This window comes from Melanerpes formicivorus, unplaced genomic scaffold (genome assembly GCF_026170545.1).
Source record: "Melanerpes formicivorus ecotype bairdi unplaced genomic scaffold, bMelFor1.0.p_v2 SCAF_222, whole genome shotgun sequence".
Classification (NCBI taxonomy): Eukaryota; Metazoa; Chordata; class Aves; order Piciformes; family Picidae; genus Melanerpes; species Melanerpes formicivorus.
In genome coordinates, this window is record NW_027142574.1 from 199,507 (window position 1) to 210,773 (window position 11,267).

The following is an 11,267-nucleotide window of genomic DNA, read 5'->3' on the forward strand; positions in this document are numbered from 1 at the left end:
ATCACTCTCTCTGTATAGAAGGATCCATCTAGGTCACAGCATCAGAATTAAGATGCACTATATATCACAGTATCACTAAGGTTGGAAGAGACCTCGAGGATCATGGAGTCCAACCTGTCACCACAGACCTCATGACTAGGGAGGGAGGACCCTGCTGCCCTGTGTGAATAGCCCAGTGTGAATACTCCTGCCCACTGCAGGCTTGAACTCACAACCTTCCCATTGAAAGGCTTATGTGCTACCACCTGGTCCAAACACTCCTGACACCTTCTACCAGCCCAGGTCACTTAAGGCCTCATCCAACCTGACCTTGATCACCTCCAGGGAGAGGGCATCCACAACCCCCTCTGAGAAACCTAATCCAGTGTCTCACCACCCTCACTGCAAAGAATTTCTTCCTAATAGTTCTAATATGGCATTGCACACACTGTCTTAGGGCACACGAGTCAGGGGGCAATTGGAAGAGAGGACACAGACACAAGCTGCACCAGGGGAGGTTCAGACTGGATGTCAGGAAGAAATTCTACACAGAGAGAGTGATTGCCCATTGGAATGGGCTGCCTGGGGAGGTGGTGGAGTCACCATCATTGAAGGTGTTTAGGAGGAGACTTGATAGGGTGCTTGGATGCATGGTTTAGTTGATTAGGTGGTGTTGGATGATGGGTTGGACATGATGATCTTGAAGGTCTCTTCCAACCTGGTCTGGTCTATTCTATTCTATTCTATTCTATTCTATTCTATTCTATTCTATTCTATTCTATTCTATGAGCAGAATCAGTCAGGGAGGAAAATCTACCACAAGAAATGACAAAGATTTCCCAATTTCAGCTCATTTCCCCTCCCCCCCCCCCCCCCCAGTTCAGAAAGCTAGGAATTCTCCCTTGGCAGATAAAACTACTCAGCAGGGACTGGGCACAGGACAATGTGCTAGTTCCCACCTGGTTGAAGTATCACTCATTCTTCTGACTTAAAAAAAATACATGTTGACTTAGGGGCCAGAGCGTTTTTGATGTAAAGAGGATGCAGCAGTTTCTAACTGGGCTCATGAAACAGCCAGTGTCACAAAGCCCACTTCAACCAGGAGGTAGGAGAAGGGGGGAAAACAGCTTTCAAAACCTTGTAAGAAGCAGTGACTCTTCACCTGCTGCAACTGAACCTTCCAGCTTTACTGCTGGACTTGGGATCCAGGGACCTTCTCTGATTGAGGTCAGCAGAGCTGCTGTCAACAATGAAAACTCGATGCAATAGCAATGAGCCAAAGCAGAGCTCCAACCAGCCAGAGTCTGCTCCTCCCTGGAGTGACTGGAGACCAGAAGGAAGGATCAAAGAGGTCTTTGTGTGGTGTACATCACTCTGATGAAGGCTGTTATCGCTTGCATCACAGAAAAGCCCTAAACTGATAAAGCAGCACTGAAGTATTCATCTCTTTCCTTTTTTTTCTTTTTTCCCCTTTAATCTCCTCTGTCAGCAGTTTACAACCATGAAAAACCCCGGATTTGTTGTAACTCTTTTTTTTTCCCCCCCTTTCCTCTCTTTTCTTTTGGAAACTTCCTAAATTCTCCTTTGCCGCAGCTCCCACGGTGCTCTCGCCGCCACTTTTTTTATTGTGAGCTCCCTGTATAATGAGATCTTATCCAGACAAATCCTCCTTTCATTTTCAGCTGTTTGTGTTTGCTATCTGGAGTCTCGGCAGACTCTCAATGCAGGAGGAGAGATGAAGCCCACAGATCAAAATAAAATCACACTATCCAGGGCAAAGAACTGCAGCGGGGAAAACCTTCAGCTCTGCGAGCACCGCTGGTAGAGAACAGATAATTACAGGCAATAAAACAAGCCCAGGGTAAGCTCTGGTAGGATCAATTGACCAAATCCAAGCACTGCTCAGCTCAGAGCTCAGCAGATGTACTCCAGGTGCAGCCAGGGAGCGCCCCAGCCGAGGCAAGCGGGTCGGGCGGGGATGAGGAAGCCTTGAGCGGGCCAATTCACATGCCGTCACGATTCACTTCCTAATTAGATTGCCAGCCCAGCAACCTCGCTCATCCCACCCCTCCTGTGCCTGCCACAGAGATGTCACCTCAAAACTGTGATCTGCTCCTGCAGCCTGAATGCATCAGCCCCAGGGGACAACAGCCCTTCAGATCCTGAGCTCCACAGGGGACCTGCATTTTGAGGCAGCACCATAGGCCTGAATTTGAGCCTCTCGGTGTGTTTTCTGCCAGCTGCAGAACTCAAAAAGAATGGGAAAGGGATTTCTATCCTTAAAAATCCTTCCTTGTAATCAATGACCCAAGGGCCAGTGCACACAAGCTTTGGCAAAGGTGGCCTGAACAAGATGACCTTTGAGGGCCCCTTCCAGCCAGACACAATCTGTGAATCTGTGATCCAGTGAATATCAGCTTGTGATTTGCTTTGGTGCTGGGTGGGTTTGGGTTAGAACTAATCCACATTTTAAACAGAATAGCATGGAATGGGATGGAATGGGATGGCATGGAATGGCATGGAATGGCATGGAATGGAATAGAATAGAATAGAATAGCATAGAATAGAATAGAATAGAATAGAATAGAATAGAATAGAATAGAATAGAATAGAATAGAATAGAATAGAATAGAATAGAATAGAATAGAATAGAAATAGAATTTAACCAGGTTGGAAAAGACCTTCAAAATCATCCCAGGCAACCAGCACCAGAACAAGAGGACACAGTCTCAAACTGCACCAGGAGAAGTTTAGGATCAAGGTGAGGAGAAAGTCACAGAGAGAGTTGTTAGCCATTGGAATGTGCTGCCCATGGAGGTGGTGAAGTCACCATCCCTGGAGGTGTTCAAGAAAGGCCATGGTTTAGTTGTCATGATGTCTTGGGTGATCTTTGAGGTCTTTGAGGTCTTTTCCAACCTTATTGATTCTATGATCAAGTCCAACCTCTCAACCAACACCATCTAATCAACTAAACCATGGCACTAAGTGCCACATCCAGGCTCTTCCTAAACACTTCCAGGGATGGTGACTCCACCACCTCCCTGGGCAGCACATTCCAATGGCAAATCTCTCTTGCTGGGAAGAATTTCTTCCTCACCTCCAGCCTAAACCTCCCCTGGCACAGCTTGAGACTGTGTCCTCTTGTTCTGGTGCTGATTGCCTGGGAGAAGAGACCAACCCCCACCTGGTTCCAACCTCCCTGCAGGGAGTTGGAGAGAGCAAGAAGGTCTCCCCTGAGCCTCCTCTTCTCCAGGCTAAGCAACCCCAGCTCCCTCAGCCTCTCCATGGTTTAGTTGTTTGGATGGTGTCGGGCGATAGGTTGGACTCCATGATCTCAAAGGTGTTTTCCAACCTGGTTTATTCTGTTCTATTCTATTCTATTCTATTCTATTTCTATTTCTATTCTATTCCTCACAGGGCTGTGCTCCAGACCCCTCCCCAGCCTCGTTGCCCTTCTCTGGACACCTTCAAGTGTCTCAATGTCCTTCTTAAACTGAGGAGCCCAGAAATGGACACAGGGTTCAAGGTGTGGCTTAACCAGTGCTGAGCACAGGGGCACAATGACTTCCCTGCTCCTGCTGGCCACACTTTGGGTAGCTTCTGATGGTTTGTGGGGTTGATTTGTTTGTTTGCTGTTTGTATGTTTGTTTTGTGGGGTGTGGAGGGTTTTGTTTTGGCTGGGGTTTGTTTGTTGGGTTTGGTTTTTAATCTTTAGTCAGTTGTTGTTGGGCTTGGTTGGTTTGTTTGCTGTTTGTATGTTTCTTTTGTGGGGTGTGGAAGGTTTTGTTTTGGCTTGGGTTTGTTTGTTGGGTTTGGTTTTTTTCCTTTGGTCGGTTGTTGTTGGGGTTGGTTTGTTTCAGTGGATGTCTCTTGTGACAGTCATAGCACTTCCAGCATTTCCTGCTAGAAGTCTGTCCCCATCTTCCCCATCAGCCCCGGGAAGTCCTGCAAGGCTACCAGCAGCTCTCCCTGGAGCCTTCTCTTCTCCAGGCTGAACAACCCCAACTCTCTCAGCCTGGCCTCACTGCAGAGGGCTTCCAGCTCTCCCATCACTGCGGTGACCTCCTCTGGCCCCTCTCCAGCAGGTCGCTGTCTGTGCTGAGCGCTCCAGAGCTGCCCCAGCACTGCAGGGGGGGTTGCAGCAGAGCGCAGCAGAGGAGCACAATCCCCTCCCTGCCCCTGCTGCCCAGGGATCAGCCTGTCGGGACCAGCCCCGGGCACAGCGCACCCCGACCCTGCCACCCCGGGCACAGCGCACTCCGACCCTGCCACCCCGGGCACAGCGCACTCCGACCCGCTGCCACCCAGGGCACACCGCACCCCGACCCGCTGCCACCCAGGGCACAGCGCACTCCGACCCGCTGCCACCCCGGGCACAGCGCACTCCGACCCTGCCACCCCGGGCACAGCGCACTCCGACCCTGCCACCCCGGGCACAGCGCACCCCGACCCTGCCACCCCGGCCAGCGGAGCGGAGCGGCGCGGAGCGGACCCGCCCCGGCCGAGCTCGGCGCCGGCGCCAGGCTCCGCTTCCGGGTCGCGCTGCGGGCTGGGCCATGCCGGCGGCAGGGCAGCGCAGCGAGGCCAGGCGGGACGCCACGGCCCGGCGGCTGCAGCGCTTTGCGGCGCTCCGAGGTGAGGCGGAGTCGGGAAGACCGGGGCGGCCGCGGCGAGACCCTCCCCGGGAGACCCCGGAGGAGGGAGAGCCTATCCCGGGGCGGGGTGGGGAGGGAGGAAGCCCCCATCGCTGGAAGGCTCCGGGAGAGGAGCCCCGCCAGAGCTGTGACGCAGCCTGGCTGTACCAGCCGGCGTGACCAAGAGGGCCATGGGCATCCTGGTCTGCATCAGGAAGAGTGTGGCCAGCAGGAGCAGGGAGGTCATTCTGCCCTGTGCTCAGCACTGCTTAGGCCACACCTTGAGTCCTGTGCGAGGACTGGGGAGGAGTTTGGAGCACAGCCCTGTGAGGAGAGGCTGAGGGAGCTGGGGTTGCTTAGCCTGGAGAAGAGGAGGCTCAGGGGAGACCTTCTTGCTCTCCACAACTCCCTGAAGGGAAGTTGTAGCCAGGTGGGGGTTGGGCTCTTCTCCCAGGCAGGCAAGCAGCACCAGAACAAGAAGACACAGTCTCAAGCTGTGCCAGGGGAGGTTTAGGCTGGAGGTGAGGAAGAAATTCTTCCCAGCAAGAGAGATTGGCCATTGGGATGTGCTGCCCAGGGAGGTGGAGGAGTCCCCATCCCTGGAGGTGTTTAGGAAAAGGCTGGATGAGGTGCTTGGTGCCATGGTTGAGTTGATCAGATGGTGTTGGGTGATAGGTTGGACTTGATGATCTCTGAGGTCTTTTCCAACCTGGTTAATTCTATTCTATTCTATTCTATTCTATTCTATTCTATTCTATTCTATTCTATTCTATTCTATTCTATTCTACTCTGTTCTACTCTGTTCTATTCTACTCCATTCCATTCCATTCCATTCCATTCCATTCCATTCCATTCCATTCCTTTCCATTCCATGCTATTCCATTCCATCCCATCCCATCCCATCCCATCCCATCCCATCCCAATTCCACCCACAGGGCAAGTGGCTGAGGCTGGTGAGTTCTGGGACGCGGTGGTGGTGACGGCGGCGGACGCGGAGCAGGAGCGAGCTTTCCGGGAGCAGCTGGGCGACAAGCTGCAGAGGAAGGAGCTGCCCCTGGGAACGCAGTACCACGTCTGCACGGATCCTCCCGGGCCCAAAATCGGTGGGCAGATGTGGGCCTTTCTGCTCTGGGTGGTGGGGGCTGTGTGGTAGAATCCCAGTCTGCTTTGTGTGGGAAGGGACCTTAAAAGCCATCCAGTCCAAACTCCTTGCAGTGCGCAGGGACAGCGGCAACCAGGGCAGGTTGCTCAGAGCCCCCAAACCACCTGGCCTGCAATGGTTCTAGGAATAGGACATCCAGAACACAGAATTAACCAACTTGGAAAAGACCTTTGAGATCATCAAGTCCAGCCTATCACCCAACACTATCTTATCAACTAAACCATGGCACCAAGTGCCCCATCCATGCACTTTTAAAACACTTTCAGTGATGGTGACTCACCCACCTCCCTGGGCAGCCTGGGCCAGGCTATCATCACCTTCAGTGTCAAACATTTACCCCTTCTCTCTAGCCTGAATCTCCCTCTTTTAGTTGAAAACCCTCACCCCTTGTCCTGCCTGTCACAACCAGGCCCTGCTGAAAAGTCTGTCCCCAGCTTTCTTGGAGGTCCCTTGAAGTCCTGAAAGGCCACAATAAGGACATCATGTAGGATATAGAATGACACCAACTCATGGTTTTTATCAGTTCAAGTTACAGAATACACAATTAACTGGGTTGGAAAAGACCTTTGAGATCATCAAGTCCAACCTCTCACCCAACACCATCTCATCAACTCAACCATGGCACCAAGTGCCTCAGCCAGGCTCTTCTTAAACACTTCCAGTGATGGGGACTCCACCACCTCCCTGGGCAGCACATCTCCCAGAGACCAACCCCCACCTGGCTACAGCCTCCCTTCAGGTAGTTGTAGACAGCAAGAAGGTCTCCCCTGAGCCTCCTCTTCTCCAGGCTAAGTTCAGACCATTTGAATGTATTTTACCACTTAATGCACAGCAAAAATCTAAAGTAGTCTTAAATGTCCACAACATCATCCTCTAATTGTTAATTCCTCTTCCCTTTTGGTGTTGAAAGTGACTAAGTGGAGGTGCTCATGGCCAGGCTGGATGAGGCCTTGAGCACCCTGGTCTAGTGGCAGATGTCCCAGCCCATGGCAGGGGGGCTGGAACTAAATGATCTTTAAAGTCCCTTCCAATCCAAACCATTCTGTGAACTGTTGTCCACCGCAGAAGGGCAGCACTGAAAAACATGTCCTCATCACCCTGCCCCAGCACCTGATCCCAGTATGCCTCACCTCCCAGTGCCTGTGTTCCTGCTGTGTCTTTCCAACAGAGACTAAATCACTTTTCCTTCAGGAAATGGTGGCTCCACACTCCATGTTTTGCAGTGCTTGGAAGATCTCTACGGTGATAGATGGACTTCTTTGACTGTGCTGATAATTCATTCTGGTAAGTTCTGGGTTCTATTTCACACTCCTGGATTGTATGGCTCTTTGGGTTTTATTTCCTAAAAATAGCCTGGTGGCAGAGGAGCTGGAGCTCTGAAAATGCACTTCCCTCAGCAAAGCAATCCCAAGTGTGTCTGATCAGATCATTTGAATTTAGAGTGATGCTTAGGAGGTGTTGCTGGCACCACTTAAGCATTTCTCCCCAGCACTTAAGCTGCTTGATCAAACAGTGGAGAAGTGTGGTGGGTTGAAATTTCTACACCCCCCCCCCCAGCAATACCTTTGCCAGACCAACTCAGTTAGAAGCAAATGGAAGCTGTATTTGCAAGCAAAACTGCACTCTGCAATGGAATGCAATGAATGTGTACAAAATACACAGGGTTTACAATATTCTGCCCAAGGTCATCCAGTCCAGCTGTCAGCCCCCCACCACCATGGCCACTAAGCTATTTAGTCTACAAGTTTCTTGACAGGGACAGCGACTCCACCACATCCCTTGTCAGCCTGTCCCAATGCCTTTCAGGAAACAAGTTGTTCCTTGGGTCCTACCTAACCCTTCCCTAGCCCAGTTTCAGGTCATTTCCTCTCATTCTGCCACATGGTATCATAGAATCATAGAATTGCCAGGGTTGGAAGGGACCTCAAGGATCACCCAGTGCCAACCCCCCTGCCATGGGCAGTGACAACTCACACTACAGCAGGTTGCTCACAGCCACATCCAGCCTGGCTGCAAACACCTCCAGGCAGGAGGCTTCCACCACCTCCCTGGGCAACCTGTGCCAGTCTTTCACCACCCTCCTGGGGAGCAGCTTCTTCCTCACAGCCAATCTCAATCTCCCCATTTCTAGTTTTGCTCCATCCCCCCTAGTCCTCCCTGACACCCTCAAAAGTCCCTCCCCAGCTTCCTTGGAGCCCCCTTCAGATACTGGAAGGCCACAATGAGGTCTCCTGGGAGCCTTCTCCTCTCCAGACTGAACAACCCCAACTCCCTCAGTCTGTCCTCAGAGCAGAGCAGCTCCAGCCCTCTGCTCATCCTCATGGCCCTTCTCTGGACACCTTCCAGCACCTCCAGATCCTTCCTGTAATAGAGGCACACAGTACTCCAGGTGGGGTCTCAGCAGAGCAGAATAGAGGGGGAGAATCGCCTCCCTGGCCCTGCTGGCTCTGCTTCTCTTGCTGCAGCTCTCCAGCTGTCCTTCTTTTCTAGGTGGCTACAGCCAACGCTTACCAAGCGCGAGCGCTCTGGGGAAGCTCTTCACAGCGGTGCCCCTGGGGGATCCTGTTTACCAGATGCTGGAGCTGAAGCTGGCCATGTACATCGACTTCCCCAGGCACATGGCGCCGGGAGTCATGGTCACCTGCTCGGACGACATCGAGCTGTACAGCACTGGCGGGGCTGAGCCCCTCGCGTTCCGGCGGCAGGGCTTCACCGCCTTGGCTCACCCTTCCGAGCTGGCGGTGGGCACCACCCACGGGGTGTTTGTGTTGGATCCGGCCCAGGCCTCGGGGAGCGGAGGGCCGGAGCCCGTGCCGTGCCGGCGCTTCCTGCACAAGCCTGACGTGGGGACGATGCGGCGGTGCGGCGCGGTGTGCGCCAAACCCGGCCGGGCCAGGCCGGGCTCCTCCGGAGAGGGCGGGCCGGCCAGCGCCGGGCTGCGAGTGCGTGTACACAGACAGCGTCTTCTACATCCACCACGGCACTGCCCGGCGGCTGCTGGCCTTTTACAAGCAGATGGGCTCTCTGTGCTGTGAGATAGATGCTTATGGCGACTTCCTGCAGGCCCTGGGGCCGGGAGCCACTCCGGATTACACCACCCACACCGGTAACGTCGTGAAAGAGGAGTCACGGCTGGTTGAGGTACGGCAGAAGCTGTTCTCCCTGCTGAAGGGAACTGCGCTGAACGTTCTAGTCTTGAACAACTCCAAGTTCTACCACATTGGAACCACTCAGGAGTATCTGTCTCACTTCACAGCAGACAGCAAACTGAGGTTTGAGCTTGGCTTGCAGCCCGTGGCCTTCAGCATCTCCTCGGGCACCTTGGATCCGTCAGCGAGCGTCATCCAGAGCGTCCTGGAGCCAGGGTGTGTTGTTGGAGCTGGGTCTGTTATTGAGTACTCCAGAATTGGGCCTGAGGTCTCAGTAGGGAAGGGCAGCATCATTAGTGGGTCACACATAGATGTGAAGGTAGATGTACCTCCCAAGTGCTTCCTGAGCTCGTTGAGTGTCAGAACGAACGGGCAGGTGAGGTATGTCAGCATGGTGTTCGGTGTGGAGGACGACCTGAAAAGGAGTGTGAAGGCTTTGTCAGACATCCACTCACTCCAGTTCTTTGGAGTCAGCTTGCTGGAGTGCTTGGACCTGTGGGGCGTGAAGGTTTCCCACCAGCTCTTCTCTGGTGACAGCACACAGCTGGGGTTGTGGGCTGTGAGGATCTTCCCAGTTTGCTCTACTTTGAGTGAATCTGTCAGAATGGCCTTAAAAATGCTGAGCTCTGTGCAGGACAGGTCAGCCTTCGACCTGGGCAGCTGTAAGCTCTTGTCTGTGGAAGAAATGCTCTCCTGCAAGGATGTGGAAGACATGCTCAAGTTCAGGAAGCAAATTTATGATGAAATCCATCTGCAGAGAGCAAAAGAGAAGCCTGATGCGTAGGCTGAGCTGTACTTGAACAAATTTCCTCTTTCCAGTAGGGGATGATGGATGGCTCCCAGCTTGTGTAGCTCCTCAGCAGACAGCACACAGATCTCTGCTCTGATTCCACTGGAGCAGAAATAATGAAACTGCACCAGCAGTGTGGCTGTGCTGTGACATCAATAATGCAGCCAATGCAGATAAACTCCTCTGCTGATGAAAGGAGTGGTGAAATACATCAGATCTCTGAGAGCGCTCGTGGGGGAGCTTCTCTTGGGGTGCACATGAGGATGTTTTGTGGACTTGGTCATCAAGGTCTCTTCCAAGCAGAGCAATTCTCTGATTCTTTGTCAGTAAGAATCCTAGAATCAATAAGGCTGGAAAAGACCTCAAAGATCATCATGTCCAACCTGTCAGCCAACAGCTCATGACAACTAAACCACGGCTCCAAGTGCCACATCCAATCCCCTCTTAACACCTCCAGGGATGGTGACTCCACCACCTCCCTGGGCAGCACATTCCAGTGGCCAATTCCTCTTGCTGGGAAGAACTTTCTCCTCCTCACCTCCAGCCTAAACTTTCCCTGGCACAGCTTGAGACTGTGTCCTCTTGTTCTGTTGGTAGTTGCCTGGGAGAAGAGACCAACCCCCACCTGGTTACAACCTCCCTTCAGGGAGTTGTAGAGAGCAAGGAGGTCTCCCCTGAGCCTCCTCTTCTCCAGGCTAAGCAACCCCAGCTCCCTCAGCCTCTCCTCCCAGGGCTGTGCTCCAGACCCCTCCCCAGCTTTCTTGCCCTTCTCTGGACACCTTCCAGCAGCTCAGCATCTTTCCTACACTGAGTGGCCCAGAACTGGACACAGGACTCAAGGTGTGTCCTAAGCAGTGCTGAGCACAGGGCAGAATAACTTCCCTGCTCCTGCTGGCCACACTCTTCCTGACCCAGGCCAGGATGCCCTCGGCCTTCTTGGCCTCCTGAGCACACTGCTGGCTCATGTTCAGCTGCTGTCAACCAGTACCCCCAGGTCCCTTTTTGCCTGGCTGCTCTCAGCCACTCTGACCCCATCCTGCAGCACTACCTGGGGTTGTTGTGGCCAAAGCACAGAACTTGGCCTTGTTCAATGCCATCCTGTTGGCCTCTGCCCATCTGGCCAGCCTGTGATATGGCACAGCAGAAATCAGTTAGGAAATGGTCTGAAAACAGCTTTAGGAGTTTTCCAGAGTGGACATCAGCTCCAGCAGCAGGGGGTCATGTGGTGATCATTTGTGTCTCTCTTCTTCACATGCTGCCTTTTTGCAGTGGTGGCTCAAACAGGTGGAGGTTAATCCATTAAAGGTCCTTGTGAAATCAAGACATCTAAATGTTCATCATTTTCTTCCTCTTTTTGTTTGTGTGTGGGGGGGGGGGAGTGGGGTTTATACTTTCCTGATTTCCATGGGTGGGAGCAGGGAAAGAAACTGCCTGATGGTTCCTTCTTCCCTTTGTTACTGATAGTCTTGGGGTCGAAAGCTGGCAGCAGAACCACACTGAGTTACTTCTTTTGGTTTACTGTCAGTCATTTGGAAGCTGCTGGCTTGGTTGGG

General features: G+C 52.8%; 1 protein-coding gene across 1 annotated transcript; it reads left to right on the forward strand.

Annotated features, from left to right (window-relative positions):
• The first annotated feature begins 4,532 nt into the window (after positions 1 to 4,532).
• On the forward strand, positions 4,533 to 11,024 carry FPGT (fucose-1-phosphate guanylyltransferase). The gene is given in 5 exon segments (XM_068169764.1): positions 4,533 to 4,614; positions 5,549 to 5,716; positions 6,967 to 7,059; positions 8,266 to 8,708; positions 8,710 to 11,024. Coding segments are annotated over 5 exon segments (1,782 nt in total). The 5' UTR covers positions 4,533 to 4,535; the 3' UTR covers positions 9,709 to 11,024.
• Positions 11,025 to 11,267: the final 243 nt, after the last annotated feature.